Here is an 18,804-nt window from a genome sequence, read left to right as displayed (position 1 = left end):
ATGAGCAGGACGTAATGTGAATAAGTAAAATAATTAGATTAAATTTAAAATAGGACTCTGGGCAAACCTAATCTTGTACTATTGCTGTTGTTGTTATTATTTTTATTGTTATAGGTATTGTTAGCAGACGAAAGGAATTCCCATACAGGATCCCATTAGATTTGGTCCCCAAGACCAACGTTGAAAGGATTTTGAGCATCAAAGGTAAGTTAATAAATCCAACTTCTGGGCCAGCTGTAGAGTGGCTGCCTAGCACGCAGGATGCCCTTGATACAGTGGTGCTTGCCCCAATCCCAGCCGTGGGAGACAGAAGCAGGGAGATCAGAAACGAAAGGTCAGCCACAGCTACATAGTGAGGTGAAGCCAGTCTGAGTAGCCCTGTCTGAAAAACAGATAAATAAATAGATTTTTAAAAAATTCTTTTTTCACTCTGTGCTTCAACCAAAATCAAACGTATTCGTGATTACTCTTTATTTCTCTTCATCTCCACACATGAACATGACAGAACTCTGTCTTCCATTTTCCTTGTCTTCAAACACTTGATTATGTTTCTAACTCCCTTCCTCTAATGTACTTGGAAATTACCCTATGAGGATAGGGTACCTCTTGTGAGCCCAGTGACATCTCTAGAATGGGGTACAGCTGTTTCACACTTCACTTCCAGTGGTCTCAGCAGTCAGTCCATTAAAGACTTTGCGACCTGCAAATGGCCTTGTGGTACCAGCTTTCCGTCCAAGCTTAAGTCCTGGAGTGGTCGGGCTTGCTTAGCCATTTGTGCAGCTATAATGAAACACCAGAGTCTGGGCAGTTTATAAAGAACAGGCTCCTATTCTGGAGTTTTTCAAGTCCAAGATCAAGGTAATAGAGAGGCTGGCAAAGGTTGTTCCTGTTTTTACAGCTGCTGCCTTGGTGGGTCACCCTCACATGGCTAAAGTGTAGAAGAGGAAAATGTCAAAGGGTAAATGGCTCTCCACACCCTCCCAAAAAGCTTGCCTTCTTACACCACCACCGGTGTGGGTTAGGCTGCAGCAGATGGAGGGTCAGAGGTATTCAAACCAGAGCAGGGATTCTCTGCCCTCCAGGGTGTTTGCCAGAGGGGCATCATTCTTTGCAGTGAAGTAACACATCACCAACAGGACAGAATGACCTGCCTGCATTTTATCTTGGAATCACAGAGTTTCAGACCTGGAAAGGGCCTTTTTGATCACGTGCGATCTTGACGTTAGACTTATAAGAAATTGGCTTGCCCAGGGTTGCACAGTGTCACTATAGATTGGAGGGCCAGTGCCTTTTCCATTCAGGCTTCTTTGCCCTACTTCACCTGAGGATTGGTCAGTGTGGGTTATGATGTCAGCACCTAACTATGCAGCCATTTGTCTACCACATTACCTTATCTGCCACCAAGACTTTATGCTGCTAATCAAATCCAGCTTGCTCCCCTGATTTCTGGGACACAGGTAAACTGCTTATGCTAAAAAGGGGAAGACAGGTTGGTCATCTCCTCTTCAGAATACACTGTTGGGAGCAGATAGCAGGTGGTTACGTCCACTTGGGTCTCTTTTTCTTTCAGGACTGCTTGTAGGGGAGTTCTTGTCCACGGTTCTGAGTAAGGAAGGCATCGACATCCTAACCCACCTCCCCAAGGGCAGTGCAGAGGCAGAGCTCATGAGCATAGCTCCAGTGTTCTATGTTTTCCACTACCTGGAAGCAGGAAACCATTGGAATATTTTCTATCCTGATACATTGAGTAAAAAACAGAGCCTGGAGAAAAAAATAAAACAAGGTAAAAAAAAAAACAATAATTATTTTATACATCATTTTACAGAATTCTAAGCAAATATCTTATTGAACATAATATTTAAATTGTTAAGAATTATACATATATGATTACTTATAAAGAATTTTAACAAGAAAGAAAAACCATGGCATGTTCTCTTTTTGAGGCATTTTGGCTTAACTTACCAAAATGCTTGGATACAAACCAAGACACCTGTCTCAGACTCTGCGGGGCTCTCCCATCCTCTCTGAATGGGAGCAGAATGTTCTATTTGATTCCCAGCTCAAGTAGTTCACACAGTTCCTGTGAGAAGCCCAGTGTTGGCCACACCACAGAGGGCTCACCAGGCCGATCCAGCATGCCCAGGAAGTGAAGGGCTGTGTTCTTCTGTTCTGGTTCCTCTCAGGGGTGGTGAGCGTCATGTCCTACAGAAACGCTGACTATTCCTACAGCATGTGGAAGGGGGCAAGCGCTAGTACCTGGTGAGTAATGGCTGTGTCTTATATTTTCATGCAGTAGTTGACCCATTCATTAGGAATAACAGCCACGGGATAGTAGAGATGGCCCAGTGGATAAAGGCACCTGCTGCCAAACCAGGCAGCCTGAACTCCATCACCAAGGCCCATATGGTCTAAGGAGAGAACTGACTTCCACAAATTATCCTCTTGTCACACATGCACACATTAGATAATGTGATTCAATTGATGAATTGAATGAATGAGTGAGTGAGTCAATGACTTCCATAGTGAAGCTCTCTACCATTTGTTCAGACTGACACCCCAGTCCTTCCACACACCTCTCTTGCTCTTACAACTACATCTGATCTAGGTACGGGGTGTGGATGCACCTTCAAATAGATTCTGGACTTGACTGCCTTTCCCCAGCTTCAGGGCACCACCCTGCCTGGAGCCAGTTTTCTCTGTTCTCGTTCTTCTGACTTCAGACTTGATCTCCTGCGTTGACACTGAGCACAGGAGCCCCAGCGGCCTCGGGGCCAGAGCCATTCAGATGCTTCTCTTCCCACCTAGGGTGAGAACCAATGGTTCCTAATTTTCCCCTCACTGTGCACCTTGCTCTGTGCTCCCCTGGAACCCTATGGTCCCTCAACACACCGATAGTATATGCTCCCCGACTCAGGGCCTCTGCACCAACTCCTCCCCGGGGGAAGGACTGGATGCCTTATTTCCTTCGGGACTTACTGAAAGTTACCCTCTTAAGGTGGCCTCTGCTGTCTCCTTCTGTATAAGACCACACCCCAGTGCACCCAGCGCGTCATGCTTCCTCTCTCTGTGTCCCCAAAGGATGTGTGCAGTGTGTGGGCAGCTTCATGAGCTCCTAGGACCTCGTATCCTCAATCAATTTCATTCAGCAAGAGATGCCTCTGTAACCCTTATAATTTAAGGAAAGACAGTTTAAATGAGGCGAATGTGTATACAGCAGTCTGTTTCACAACATGCTCTCCTGCTTTTACAGGATTCTTAACTTTATTTTATTGGGTTTTTTCCCCTCCTATTGAAAAGCATGGTGCTGCGTACTTACAACCCCAGCACCTGGGAAGAAGTCGGAGGTGGAGCATAAGTTCAAAGCTGGGCTGCATCCCAAGGCCATATCTGCAAAGAATGAGAGACTTAAAAAAAAAAAAAAAAAAGACTTGCTGTGTGCCAGTACTCCATAGGCCCTACTGCATAAAACATGCTTACAGTCTGCAATAATTTAGAATTTTTTGACAGAGTCTTTTTATGTAGACCTGGCTGGTCTGAAACTTAACTATTTAGTTTGGGCCTGGATTGCAGCCATCCTCCTGCCTCTACCTCCAGAGTGTTAGGACTGTGCATATGTACCACCATTCCCAGCAAGGTGTAGTAAGTGAATCATAGATGTTTCCGAAATTTTCATCTTTGGCTTCTTAGTCCTTGTAATCTCTCTTGAACAGTCTTATCATTGCCTAAGACCTCTATCACTTCTATGTAAATGACTCCTTAACCAATGTTTCTAATGAACTTCTCTTCTGGCCCCAGATCCACATTTCTGGGTGTCTAGATACAAAGAGTGCCAGATGCAACGCACCCCAAAAGCCATTGCTTTCTTTCTCAAACACACTTTCCCGTTCCTCACTGAACCCTCTGTCTTTCATTAAAACAGAATCCTAAGTTGGTTTTTGATAGCCTTCCTTTAGATCTGTGGCCAACCTCAGCTTACAGGGTATCTGGGGCTACACAGCAAGACCCTGCCTCAAAGTAAAACACAAAAACCACAAAGATGTCAACGGGGAAAGCCGCAAGGACAGGAGAATGTAACTATTATACTGGTGCTTTGGCACAGTGGAAGCTTGTGTGCTAGCAGCAATGCAGCTGTCACGGGTGAGCCGTTGGCATTCGTTGGCTGGATCTTGGAAGCAGTGATGCCTGTTGAGAGATGGAAGGGGACTCAGAGAGGAGAGAGTGGCGATGGTGGTGGTGGTGATGATGATGATGATAATGATGGTGATGAGGATGAACCATTCTTTTGTGCTTTGAGATTTTTGAAAAGTTTTGCTCCTGACATTTTTTTCTTTAAAATGCATTTTAAAAATACAATGTTAAAACAGGCTTGGTTTTTCTCAAGACAGGGTATCTCTATATAACCACTCTAGTTGTCCTGGAACTTGCTTGGTAGACCAGGCTGGCCTCGAACTCACAAGAGATCCCGCCTGCCTCTGCCTCCCATGTACTGGCGTGCATCACCACCACACCTGGCTAAAGCAACTTTTTTACATCAGGAGAAAGAAGAGTCAAAAAAACCAAAGGACATGAGAGGGCTTCCAAGAGTGGGCTCTTAGGCAGCTAGGGAGGTCAGGAGTTCTGTCCTTGGTGTTAGTCTGGTGTGGCTGTTGGAGAGTAGGAGCCACTTTCTAAGTAGGTGACCTCAGTAACACTCCCTTGTCAGGTGGGGGGTTCTGAGTGCACAGCAGAGCTTAACAGGAAGGGAGGCTGCAGAAAGAAGCCTGACCTCAGAGAGGCTCAGATGCCAGTGAGTTTCCTCCTGTCCATGTGCATCAGTAGTTTGACTCCAAACTGTTCGCTTCCCCTGGGACCTTTGACTGTAATATGGGTTTGTTTGTTTTTTACCAGAAATCAATTTTTAGCTTGAGTACTAACTTACAGTGTCATCAGCAAAGGTGTGCTGTTCATATTTGTTGACTGAATGTCTTGGAGATTTTTCAAATATCTTCCCTTGTCATCCTGTAAAATGATGACTTACTCTAGAGCCGTACATCTGAATAAAGTCTTCAAAGAAACTACTGTGTCACTAGAAAGCCCGGAGAGACTCGGTGTCATAAAGTCTGTGTGCGGTTTTGTCTTGAAGGCTGACGGCTTTTGCTCTGAGAGTGCTTGGACAGGTGGCCAAGTATGTAAAACAGGATGAGAACTCAATTTGTAACTCTTTGCTATGGCTGGTTGAGAAGTGTCAGCTGGAAAACGGCTCTTTCAAGGAAAATTCCCAATATCTACCAATAAAATTACAGGTGAGGAAATCCAATATGTAAATTAACATTAGTTTGATTTACAGTCTCTCATTTTATTCCCATCCTATTACAAGAGGTTAAGGAAGAGGGGGAAATATACAATTGTCCTAGCTCCACTGTGTTACATGATAAAATGCCCTGGCAAGAGCAAGTTCTGTGAGAAAGGTCTTACCTCACCTTACAGGTGCAGGCCACAGCCCACTGTACCCAGGTAGTCATGGCAGCAGGAACCAAGTTAGTCAGGCTATGAAGAAAGAATGAATGCAGGCTCCTAGGTACTCAGCTCACTGTATTCACTCTTCTGCAGTCCAGGACCCCCACCTAGGGAATGATGCTGCCCACAGAGGGCTTATCTTCTCACCAACAAAGATACCCACAGGCCAACCTGATCTAGACAATCACTTTCCAGGTGATTTTAGATGGGGTCAGGATGACAATTAGCATATAAACCAGTCATGAAGGGTTTTCAAATGTGTTATACTTGTTAGTGAAAGGGAGGCGCCTTCATTGACAGCTGAGAATCAAGCCTACATTGTCGCACACTTGTCACCTGGGAAATGTAGGAGAGGCAGAAACAGGACCCTGAGTCAACTGTATGTCTGAATCTTTCTTCAAAGTTAACTCATTTGTCCTTTTTACCAAAACTGTTTGTGTTTATGATATAAAACCTGTTTTAAAATGTATATTGTAAGCCGGGCGTGGTGGCGCACACCTTTAATCCCAACACTAGGGAGGCAGAGGCAGGCAGATTTCTGAGTTCAAGGCCAGCCTGGTCTACAAAGTAAGTTCCAGGACAGCCAGGGCTATACAGAGAAACCCTGTCTTGAAAAAACACACAAAAAAATGTATGCTGTGTGTGTCCCAAATCTTGCAATTATGAGCAGCACTGCAGTAAACATGGGAGTCTTTTTAGATCCTGATTCCCTCCCTGGATATATACCCTCCTGGAGTGGAGCTGGTATACCAGTGGGTTTGTTTTGAACTTTTTGGAGAACTCAGTACTGTTTTCTATATTTGGCTGTGCTAATTTCCCAGCAATGATGCACAGTGGTTCTCTTTCCTCCACACCCTTGGCAACATTCACATCTTATCTTTCTGCCATATCCATGGTAGCAGCGTGCATTGGTGACTCCTTGTGCTTCTAGTTTGAATTTCTCTGATGACTGGTAACATGAAATGTTTTTCATATACCTATTTGTGCCTGGAAATTTTAATTCCAGAGTGGAGGAGGAAGGAGAAATGGAAAGAGGAGAAAGGAGTAAGGGGAAGAGAGGGAGTAGAATTTATTCAAAGAACTACGGCTAAGAGAAGTAGACTGTGAGAGGCATAAGATAAGTCAGGAGAGGTAGAACAGCTCCAGTGGAGGTCTTGTAAGCCTGGCATTGGATCACCCTGAAAGTCCTACGTGGAGCCTCAGAGCAGATGTGGTATTTTAATAGGGTCTTTAAGGGCATGGGGTTGAATGAGATGGAGCTGACAGATGAGGATGGGGAGTCGAACTAAGGCAGGCATGACAGAGCTCCAGGGTTCTTGGGCAACAGTAGGCATCCAGCTTCAGGGCATGCTGTAGAAACATAAGAGATTTGAACCACATCATTCACTTCTTTTAAAACATCCTTTGTTCTAGGGTACTTTGCCTGCTGAAGCCCAAGAGAAAACTTTGTATCTTACAGCCTTTTCTGTGATTGGAATTAGAAAGGCAGTTGACATATGCCCCACCATGGTAAGTACTAGTTTGCCTTCCCTAGTCTGACTTAGCCTACCACAAACTTGGGGGCAGATAGGGCTCACCAGAGTACACTTCATTTCAAACTACTCTGCACATTATTGGGAATAGCCTTAAGACCAGAATCTAAAGGTTTCTAACTGGGATAGATTCTAGCACAAAGTGTGGCCTGTAGACTCATCATGAGTTGACAGAGCTGACACTGTAAGTCGGAGACCTCCCATGGCTCATTGTTACTGATCACTAAATTGTAAAACTGGGATAGTTATCTGGGACTGTGATGGGAGAATGATTCCGTGTGTAATAGCTCCCCTCGCTTTTTAAATTTTAAAATTTATCTTTGTGTGTGTGTGTGTGTGTGTGTGCCTGCTTATCCACCTTAGAGACCAGAAGGGGGCATCAGGTCCCTTGGAACTGGAGTTATAGGCAGCTGTGAGCCACCTGATATGGATGCTAGGAACCGAACTCGGGTCTCCTGCAAGAGCAGCCAGTTCTCTTAGCATGCTGAGCCATAATCTCTCCAGCCCCTGGGTTTCCACTCTCCTCTCTGATCTTGTCTCTGCTAAACCTTGCTGCTGCCTTCAGTAGTGCAGAGACTCCCTGGCATCCAATCAGTTTTATTTTTTGGGTCTCATTCTTTTGTTTGCTTGGAAGCTGGGGAAGTAAAGAGAAATCTTCCTCCTCGTACTATCATAGAAGCCTCCAGAGGCAGAAGATGGGCAATCAGTAAAGTGCCGGCCACTGAGGCTTGAGGATCTGAGCTCATATCCCCAGCATGAGCATAAAAAGTTAGGTAGACATGACCACCACACAACTACACCTATATTCCCAGCCCTGGGAAGGCAGAGACAGGAGGGTCCCTGAGACTTGCTAGGCAGCCATGGTAGTCTATCAGGAAGCGCCAAGTCCAGTGAGAGTCCGTGTGGGAAAGAACAAGGCTGTAATAGCTTCTGAAGGTTACTATAGATACCAGCCCTTTGGTGGAAAGCGCTAGAGACTAGCGCTAAAGTTAAGGACTCCTTGAAGTCAACCAGACATGTCCTGTAAATCATACTACACAACTGGGCTGAAATTTCAGTTCCCAATGGGATTTGCTGAATTTGAGCCACAAACACAAAAGCATTCTGCTTGGGTGGTCCCAGAAGCATTGGAGTTCACACTGAAAATAGTCAACAAGAACCTGGTTCCCAGCGGGTAGATGCTGGTTGACACTCACGCCCACAGGACGCACAGGTTGATCTAGGGGAGGAGCCAGGCAGGATGTTTGCTGGCTCTCCCTGCCCTTCATCCATAGCAGCTCTCTGGCACTCTCAGAACACGACAGGAACTCTCCCTGGGCATTCTGAGGGCCTGAGAGCTCCGGCAGCTCTGGTTGTTTTGCTGCTATGGTTTGGTTCTGTTTTGTTTGGATATAATCCTTTCTAACACAAGACTGTCTCAGCTCTGATATTACAGGATGAAAATCCTGTCTGTGCAGGTGCTTCTCCCCAGGGGCTGGGACAGTGATGAATCAGAAATTCAAGGGACAAACGTCTCACCAGAAACGGGAACTCAATGACAAAGCATAGGCCAAACTGGACACCCACGTGGTTTCTTCTGAGATAGCCTTTACCCCTTCTCTCTAAAGGGTCTGCTTTGTTGGTTGTATTCACAGGTCTCCAAGGTCTTCATGTCCCCCACATCGCCCACTCACCCACTTCCCAACCTTCCCTACTTCCCAACCCCTCCCACCTCACCTACTTCCCCCCCAGCCATATGCTAGCAACCTTAGAGTTGCTCTCATCCATTTGCAGGCTGATGCTGGGGAAGGAAAGGTAACTGTCTTCTGCTCTTGCTTCCAGAAAATCCACACAGCGCTAGATAAAGCCGACTCCTTCCTGCTTGAAAACACCCTGCCATCCAAGAGCACCTTCACACTGGCCATTGTAGCCTATGCTCTTTCCCTAGGAGACAGAACCCACCCAAGGTTTCGTCTAATTGTGTCAGCCCTGAAGAAGGAAGCTTTTGTTAAAGGTAGGACTCGCTCCACATAGTTTCTAAGCAGGTACTGAGTGAGCACCGAGGGTCTGCGCTTCTGGGAAGTGGTTGCAATGAAAGCAGAGGAAGATGGCATACTTGCCCACATGGAACTAACCATCACACCACAGGGTGATGAATCCTGTTACTCAAATCATTATTCACTCAGAAAATGTGTGTTCAATCATTCAACACAGAGGTAGTTAGCATCCTATGGCTTCTTCCTGTGTCTGGGCACTGTTCTACACTCAAGGGACAAATCAACAAATCTAACCAGAGCTGAATAAATATAAACAGGGTGTGGTAGTGTACTTCTGTAATTCCCAGCATCTGAGAAACTGAGGCAGGGGGATGGAGAGTTCCAGACAAGACAAAACGAGAAAAAACAAAACATCTAGGGCCAACAAGATGGCTCGTAAGTAAAGGGGCTTGCCGTTGCCCAGCCTGACAACCCAAATTCAATCACCAAGACTGGTGGGAGGGGAGAATCAGTTCCTGCGAGTGGTCCCCTGACTTCCACAAGCATGCCGTGCACAAATGCACCCACTCACATACACGTACAATAGATAACGTTTAGATTACGTAACTGGGTGTAAGCCACAAGAACAAGATAGAGCGGAGTGCCACTCAGTGTATTTAGAGAAATGTTCACCCATTGCACCACAGAGTATACTGACATGAACCTAAATACTGTAGCCATGGAGACCAAGGGGTACATAACACCACATGTGGCCTGCCGTTGGCCAAAATATCATTGTGCAGCATATAACTGTATTTGAATGTAAATATGAAAGGAGAGGAAGCAAGTGCCAAGGCTATAGAAAAGGCTGTTTCTGGTAGAGAAATAGCAAGTGCAAATGTCCTGGGGCCTGAGCATTCCTGGTGCTGCAGTAGCAGCATGGAGGCCAATGGGGTGCCAGTGAGAAGAGCAGGAAGTAAAAGCAGGGAAGGAGAGGTGAGGGAGCAGTGGAAGGCAGGCTGGGACGTTAGGGGTCAGTACAGGGTCTCCGGGATTATGCAAACAGTAATGCAATGGTTAAAGCGCCTGTCTTGGTGTTTGTTCTGTTGTTACAATGGAGTACCAGAGACAGGCAAAGGAAAGAGATTCCTTTTAACTAATGGCTCTGGGAGTCCAGGCACACACCCAGCATCATGAGGGCTTCTAAGCCCTCATGGTGGGAAGGCAAGTGGGAACTTTGGGGAGACAGAAGAGAGGACTGGACTAGAGTAACGAATCTCTACCCACCCCCACCCCCCAGAAAAGCATCCACCTATTTGTCCTCATGACACAGGCTCCTTCTATCCAACACTGGTTCAGTGAGACCAAACCAGCGTGAGCCACAGCAGTGTCCAGGCAATCAGATAAACTGAAGCTGAAACTGGCCTATGCTGCCTCCACTTCCCACAGCAGGCTCTAACTTAAGCCACTGAGACAAGACATGTGTGGCTTGACTTCGTCTCACTGGGAGACGGGAGTGACCGACCATCGGCATGGCTACAGTTCTGAGCCTGTCCCAATCTGAACTTTTTAAACATTAAGCAAGTTCTATACGAGGTTTATGACTGTCTACAAAATGTTACCTTTGTCATCATTTAAAAATGTCTAAGTTTGCCGGGCAGTGGTGGCCCACACCTTTAATCCCAGCACTCGGGAGGCAGAGGCAGGCGGATTTCTGAGTTCGAGGCCAGCCTGGTCTACAGAGTGAGTTCCAGGACAGCCAGGGATATACAGAGAAACCCTGTCTCGAAAAAGACCAAAAAAAAAAGCCTAAGTCTTAACACCTTGAAACCACTTCTTTAACGCTTCAGAAATAGCATAAAATGTCTTGGGTTTTGTAAGATTCATTATAAAACCATACACTTTAAAAGATGGGGGAGGGACTAAATAATTCAAATAATATTTAAAACCTAAATAAGCCTTTCATTTTAAGTATGGTAAATCTGAGTATGAACAAAAAAATCTTGTTCAGAATCATGTAAATCATATGATAATTAATTGTAAGAAGATACCTCAAAATTATATGTAAGTTAGGATCTATGTTGTAGGAAATGCTGCACACGGATGCTTTCTGTCAGGAAGAGAGAGAGCCTACCTGCCAATCTGGGTGTCACTTCATACACTCCAGGCTATGATCTTTTTCCTCCAAGGAGAAAGACATTATGTCAAGTCTGTTCTGCTGATGTGAAAAATGATAATCCTTCATCTATGGCTAGTGTTTGCTGGCCTATAAATTCTTTCCCCTGTGTATCTCGTGACTTTCACCAAATGTAAGTGAATATTATCTATGTACAGTATTAGGAGACTGGGTTTCACAGAACTAATAAACTTCGTGGGTTGATCAAGCCAGCTAATAGGAGAGAATAGAAGATAGAGCCAGATAGCTGCATCTGCTAAGTCCCAGCTGATCAGGCTTGCTGCTTCACTGTCAGACCGGATGTACTCCCTGGCATGTGTGGCCATCCTTCTACAATGGGGACCAAGGGCACTGTACTATGGGATCGCACTTTTTCTTGGCCATCTTGATGAAGTTCTTACAAAGAAGAGAACCTTCTAGAAGTGAGAGAGCAGTCACCATGTGCTAGGATTGCATCAAGGTCCCGATTTTTACTTTTACTGAGGAATGTCCTGTGTTGACCTCAGGTGATCCGCCCATTTACCGTTACTGGAGAGATACTCTCAAACGTCCAGACAGCTCTGTGCCTAGCAGCGGCACAGCAGGTATGGTTGAAACCACAGCCTATGCTTTGCTCGCCAGCCTGAAACTGAAGGATATGAATTATGTCAACCCAATCATCAAGTGGCTATCTGAAGAGCAGAGGTATGGAGGCGGCTTTTATTCCACCCAGGTAACATGTCCTTAGTGTGTCCTTAGCATGTTCTTAGTGTGTTCTTAGCCTGATCCATGTTCGTGTTTCCCACATACACCTTTTACACTCTGGGTTCTATGATTCTTTCTAACAAATGAGCTCCTGTAGGTACAATTTAAGTCTAGAATCATTGGACACTGGAAGTTATCTGTATTGGTAACTTCATTATTCAGGAGAGGACATGAGCCTAAGGAGGCTAATTCAAGGGTCCACATCAGGACCCATGAGTCCTGAGTCTATGCCCAGTGTGCTTCTTTCATTGTCTTTAAAAGACCATGGAATTGGTTATCAGCAATTACATCACATCTTGTTTAATGACTAGTGGCTGCCACGGGAACAAAGGCACTGATGATTCCTCTCCTGCACGACTATCACTATCGCTATCTACCATCAAATATGGTTTATGTTCTGACCACTGTTATGCATGTATTACATAACAATGTTTTGGTCAATAGCAGACCACAAGTATGATAACTTATAAAATTATAACAGAGCTAAAAAGTTCCTATTGCCTACGAGTAGATTTGTGGTTATCTTTATGTTGTATATAACACATTACATGTTTGTGCTGATGCTTAAGCTTGGTGTGAGCAAACTTACTGCCCTACCAATCACATACAGTGTAACACCTAAAACTACATACAGTGATGCTTGGTCATGGATGCTAGGCAACTACATCACAGGCCTGTGTGCTTATTTGGGATTTCTATGGATTAAACACAGGAGCTCTCAGCAACTAAGGACATGTTCTACATCCAAATGCATCCCATCCATATACCATAACGTGTCCTTATTGAGAATCTATTCGTTCTGCTTCTAAAAGAGAACCATATTAATACATGCATATTTCACAAAGAACATGCTCAGGTGTCATGTTCACTGTGTCTCTTGTTTGGGATTGACTTGTACTACCCGGGTTTGTGTGAGCACTCAGTGATGCTTACACAATTATGAAAATTGCCCAGCAATCCATTTTCAGAGCATGCTCTGTCTTGAAGTGGTTCATGACTGCATGCATCTGTGTTTAAAGTTGAGCTCCGATGTTTGCCCTCTAGATGTTTAGATAATGGTGGTGTGACTGTGTGAGACGTACAGGGGTTTCTCTAGATTAATTTGGTGAATGTTTGAAGGGTTTTATTGCAGAGACAGCCAGGCTTAGCAGAAAAATGTGCTCTATTGATTCGCATTGCTGCGAAAGACACAGGAGAAACCAGACATTTAGTATCTAGTCACAGTTACTCATATTATAGGATAAGATGAGGAAGATACATAATGATACAATTTGTTCAAGTATTCCTTCCTCAAACACTGTTTGAAGAGCAACCATGTGTCCCTTCTAAATGCAATGCAGTGTCCATGACTGAACACTGTCTCAGTCATGGCTGTAGTGGGACAACACAGCTGAGTAATTTATAATTAATAAACGAGTATTAGCTCATGTTTCTCAAGGATGGAAAGACCAAGATTGAGGAACCATAATTGGCAAAATTATCTTTGCTGTGTCATTCCAGGAAGAACAAAGAGAAGAAGAAAGAGGAGAAAGAAGAACAGAGAGGGAGAAGGGAGAAGGGGGGGAGAGGAGAAGGAAGAGACAGAGTCACTCTTTTATTAAGGATAATGACATTTACCTACTTGTGAGGGTGGTGCCACCATGACCTGCAGTCCTCCTGTTAGACACCCCGCCCCAACATTGCCACTTTGAACATTAAGTTTTCAACACATCAAACACAGTCAACTACCGCACACACCAAGGAGGACATAGACCTGTGTGCTTCATGGATCTTATATTATAGAGAGGAAGACAGCAATAACTATAAACGACAGTATTCTAAATTGAGGGGCAGGAAATGAACATTAATACGATCAGGAAGGGAGAGTTGGGCCTCACTATTGGGGTGGTTAGGCTGAGGCTACCAGGCCAGGAAGAGAAATTCCTACAGAACCAGAGGCAATTTTCAGAGTGACTTGCTTGAGGGCATGTGTACTGAGTACATAGCAAACCCAGACCTGAGGCCATATTTCCTTCCTGTTTCTGCTGAAAGCAATGTCCTTCCTTAGACCTCCCCCAACAGCCCCTCAACCTGCTTCACCTGGTCAGCTAGAGTTTCATCTCTAGACAGTGCTGCCTACCATCTCCCAAGAAGGAAATTTATAGAGCTGGGTGCACATAAGTGTTTAGGAGCCTGAAGTAAAAGCATTTCAAGTTTAAGTCTATGTATCAGAATCCCATTCTCAAAAAGAAGATGGGTCTGTTTGTAAGCTGAGCATGAATAAAGAAACTAAATGTGCTTTTGTGCCTTGTGGATTCTTGCTAGGATACGATTAATGCCATCGAGGGCCTGACAGAATATTCACTCCTGTTAAAACAAATTCATTTGGATATGGACATCAATGTCGCCTACAAACACAAAGGTGACATCCACAAGTATAAGGTGACAGAGAAGCATTTCCTGGGGAGGCCAGTGGAGGTAAATGACGACATTTTCATAATATTTTGCAATCAGATGAGATGTTTAAGTCATCCCTTCCATTCTTACTGTATGTGTGCTTTTATTCGCTGCTTAAACAAGTGTTGAGTACCTCCTGACTCCTAATTAGGGATCCTATTATATCATCATCATTGCTGATTCAAGAAGAAAATACAAAGAACTCAAGTCCTGAGGAGGGACAGTCATTTAAATAAGCAAGAGTTCTGAAACACTTCTGTGGAAGTGCAGAGGGGGCCTCCTGATCCAGGCTGACATGTTCTGTATAGGGAAGGGTTTACTGTGTCCATGTGTATAGGCTCTGTCTGGAAGAATCAGAAAGGGGTAGTCAGATAAAGAGCAATCGTCATATGTAACAGCACATGCAAAAGCACCATTGAAGAGACATGAAACATGTCTGAGCACCTGCTGCTGCTGGTCCTTTTTACCCTTGCTTGATCTGGCACACAGACTGTGGCTGGTGTGCACTGTGGCTCTGGATCTCTGGACTCCTTGCTCCATATCTTTCCAAAGCTAGATTAGTTTTTAAAGGAAAAATTCTAATGTGTTATGAAAATTTCCCAAAGACAAGGATACATTAGGCAAAGTATATTCTATATTAGTATTGTTGAGAGTCTTCAGTCAACAGTCTAATGCATGTTTTTCTAGTTACCATGTGTGAATTTAGTGCATTTAATATATAGGCAAATGGAAATAGCCCTCACTAACTACATGCCCTACAGATCCATGCTTGTCAGAGTAAATAGATATGAGAAATAAAACTTAAGCAAAAATCATAAATCAGTGGCTCATAGCAAAATAATAATATAATAATATTATACAATAATAAGGACACAGCCATAGACAAAAATCTAAGCCAGTAATTAATGATCCAAACATTTCAAATACAGATCTGATTTCTGATTTCTTTTGAAAAAAAATCAGTTCTGGCAACAGGGCTCTAGACATTAGGCCTGGCCTTCCTTTTCTTTTAAATAATTTATTTAGTTTTATTTCATGTGCATTCGTGTTTTGCCTGCATGTATAGTTGTGTGGGGGTGTTGGATCCCCTGAAACTGGAGTTATGGGCAGTTATGAGCTGCCACGTGGGTCCTGGGAATTGAGCCCAGGTCCTCTGGAAGAGCAGTCAGTGCTTCTGACCACTGAGCCATCTCTCCAGTTTAGGGCATGGCTTTTTCAATCTGTACCAGTCATTTGATATATGCACACCCATTGTGTCCATATTCTCTCTCTGTCTGTCTCTGTCTCTGTCTCTGTCTCTGTCTCTGTCTGTCTCTGTCTCTGTCTGTCTGTCTGTCTGTCTCTCTCTCTCTCTCTCTCTCTCTCTCTCTCTCTCTCTCTCTCGGTGGCATACTGTGGGTGGCCTCTAGTTGAGAATATGTCCAAGGGAACATTTAGAAATCACCAAAGACACAGATTATGATTCTAAACTCTAATGAGGAGCTGTAGGTCTGAGCAGCATAGTAGACCTGTTCCTATTTTCGGGTCCTTTGCTGTGATTAACAATGTATGGGAGAAAAGGTTTAACTCACAGTTCTGGGATACAGTCCATCATTGAGGAGGAAATCAAGGAGGCTGGAGCTCTAAGCAACTACTCATGCTCATAGTCAAGTGAGTGTGGGAATGTGCTTATGTGCTTACGTTCAGCTCACTTGCTCTAGTTTTTTAGGTCCAGCGTCCAGAGAATGGTGCTGCCCAGAGTGGGCGGGTCTTCCTGTATAAATTAACATAACTAAGGCTCTGCTCTACAGACAAGCTCACAGCCAACCCAGTATAGAACAATGTAGTCCCTCATTGAGATGCTTTCTGGGTGATACTAATGATGTCACACTGTCAATTAAAGGAGCCATCACACCCTCCTTCGAGTAGGCAGAATTACTTCTCGCCGCTTTAAGAGTAATGCTGCAAGGGGCCTTTATCCATCTTCGAATAGCACGACCTCAGCGTAGATGCTTTCACGTGCAGCTTGGAATTCTCTAAATGTGCCTTTCCCTAAAATGTGTCACAAGAAGCAATGTGTTAGGTAGTTGAATAATAGACATGGGCACTCTTGTTAAAATGCAGTTAAATCTGGTCTCTAATGTGTGTTACTAAGCACAGTGACTCTGAGAGGTAGCGGGACAGAGATGGGGTACAGTGCACAGCATTTCCTAGACTCCTTTAAAGCTTTTCCCATTTGGCATCTGGAAGCACTCATTCCCTGAGTAAACGCTACTGTATCCTGTCAGGGAGACTAGGAAAGGTGATCTATTTCCCTGGGTTTATTGAAACTTGAAGGAAATGATTGGCAAACTTGAATGTGCACCAAACCTACTTTGCACCATTGTGCCAGGCAAAGAGAACTGAACAAGGCAAGTGTGGAGGGAGTGGGGGCTGAGTCTTCAGCCTTGATCAAAGTAATGGCTCTGAACTACTACAGGTGGATGACAGAGTGTCTCTAGGGAGGACAGTTGTTTAGCTGAATCTGTGTCTTCACTTTTATCTCGGGGAGTGGGAAAAAGAACAGCAAGCATAGATTTTTAGCAGGATTATGTGGGGTGGCCAGAGGCTTGGGGTAGAGTTCCAGGGGCTTAGGGTCAGGCATCTGGGTGGGGTTTAAATAAGAACAAGCCAGTCAAAAGCAAAGACGATGTACCATCAAGAAGTGTAAGAGGGGCTGGAGAGATGGCTCAGTGGTTAAGAGCTCTGACTATTCTTCTGGAGGTCCTGAGTTCAATTCCCAGCAACCACATGGTGGCTCACAACCATCTGTAATGAGACCCGATGCCCTCTTCCGGTGTGTCTGAGAACAGCTATGGTGCACTCACATACAAAATAAAGTAAAGTAAAAATGGAAGAGAGGTGCAAGTGGGAGGTCGCAGAGGACAAGACACATATTGTGGCCACTTCAGAGTCTTGAATCTTGGTGCTTATGAAAACAGACCCTACTAGCACATGAGATGCTGAGTCTTGAACTAGACTCCAAAAGAAATTTGTTCACTTAGAAAGGGAACTAAATACCTGGTCTCACAATGAATATTTATGTGTGTTATGTATATATATATCTATAATTAATGAACATCTAGTTTTATATAGAATATATCTTATATATTTTATAAATATATAATTTATACATACTTTACATAGAATATATATATTATACACAAACACACACACACACACACACACCTCTGCTTATTGCTTTAGTTGGCTTGCTAAGGAAGGGAGCATCCTGTTACAGGTGAAAGGCAGAGGTGAGAGGTCATAGCATCTTTTAGAGCCTGCTGAGTGCAGATCTTCAATGTCATCCACTTAATTTCATAAGATCCAAGAGAGAAGGCTGGCAAGCCCCCACCACCCCAACTCTTTTCTTGGCTCTCTCAAATCAAGAATGAAAGCATGGTTTCTCTGTCCATCCCTCCAGGTATCTCTCAATGATGACCTTGTTGTCAGCACAGGCTACAGCAGTGGCTTGGCCACAGTATATGTGAGTATCTGGCTGGTGCAGAAGAAAGCTGTGTGTCTAGGTAACATGGAAAAAAATACTTTACTCAAAGTCACAGAAATATGTCTTGGGTTACCATGACTAAAGTGGGATTCATTTATTTAATTCTTTGTGATGTCTTGACCATTCTCATGGTTTATTTTAGATACTAACTGATGGTACTTGAGTACATGCCCTCCATGCATTTGTGGGAAATTTTATATTTTGCATATATCATGCACTGCATTATGACATTTCTGCCAACAAATGGCTACCTACAGTACAGTCATGTAAGACTACAACAGCTAGTGATGTCATACTACCTTAGTTTGTATAAATATATTCCAAGATGTTTGCACAATGAAAAATTTCCCTAACAAAGATACATATATACATAAGGCAACTTAGAAAATATCCACATTGTTACATAGTATGAGATCTATAAATGTTATGGTTTTGTGTGTGTGTGTGTGTGTGTGTGTGTTTCTTGGGTGCATGACATGTGTGTTGTATGGTCGGTAACAGTTGTTTCATTTACTTGGTGTCTTTGGGGGTTAATGTTCTTTGTTCTTTGTGTGTGTCCACACAGCTTAGAGCTGCCCGTTCTGAGCAGCAATCACATCGATTCTGATTATGCTCCCTTCCACCTTTTGCATGTTTGTTGCTTGAAGGACTATCTATAGATGGCTCACAGGAACGTGGGTTGTCTGGTTTCCCCTTAATTCTTGTTGCTGTCAGTGTATCTATTTCTGACAGTATCCTATGCATCCAAATATTTACAGGGTCTTGTTTGCCTCGAAAGTGTGTAGAGCAGTCAGCTCTTCTTAGGCTAGCTGAGAGTAGAGTAAGAAGTGAATCTGCAGGCCTGGGGAGCTAGCCTCCATGCAGTGAGGTGTGTTAGCCCAGGGACCTGGCCTGCTGCATGCAGTGAGGTGTGTTAGCCCAGGGAGCTGGCCTGCTGCA

The 18,804-nt window shown here is 44.2% G+C and overlaps 1 protein-coding gene across 1 annotated transcript in view; it reads left to right on the top strand.

Annotated features, from left to right (window-relative positions):
- C5 (complement C5) overlaps positions 1-18,804 on the top strand; it is a 77,379-nt gene that overhangs the window by 45,504 nt on the left and 13,071 nt on the right. The window contains exons 23-31 of the mRNA XM_021151753.2: positions 115-204; positions 1,571-1,783; positions 2,184-2,259; positions 5,123-5,282; positions 6,910-7,005; positions 8,850-9,021; positions 11,666-11,871; positions 14,208-14,360; positions 17,782-17,844. Coding sequence (XP_021007412.1) covers positions 115-204; positions 1,571-1,783; positions 2,184-2,259; positions 5,123-5,282; positions 6,910-7,005; positions 8,850-9,021; positions 11,666-11,871; positions 14,208-14,360; positions 17,782-17,844 — 1,229 coding nt within the window. The remainder of the gene's footprint in view (positions 1-114; positions 205-1,570; positions 1,784-2,183; positions 2,260-5,122; positions 5,283-6,909; positions 7,006-8,849; positions 9,022-11,665; positions 11,872-14,207; positions 14,361-17,781; positions 17,845-18,804) is intronic.

Source organism: Mus caroli, chromosome 2, assembly GCF_900094665.2.
Source record: "Mus caroli chromosome 2, CAROLI_EIJ_v1.1, whole genome shotgun sequence".
In the NCBI taxonomy this organism is placed as follows: Eukaryota; Metazoa; Chordata; class Mammalia; order Rodentia; family Muridae; genus Mus; species Mus caroli.
Note: the sequence above shows the minus strand (reverse complement) of the source record. Positions and strands in the feature narration are given on the sequence as shown.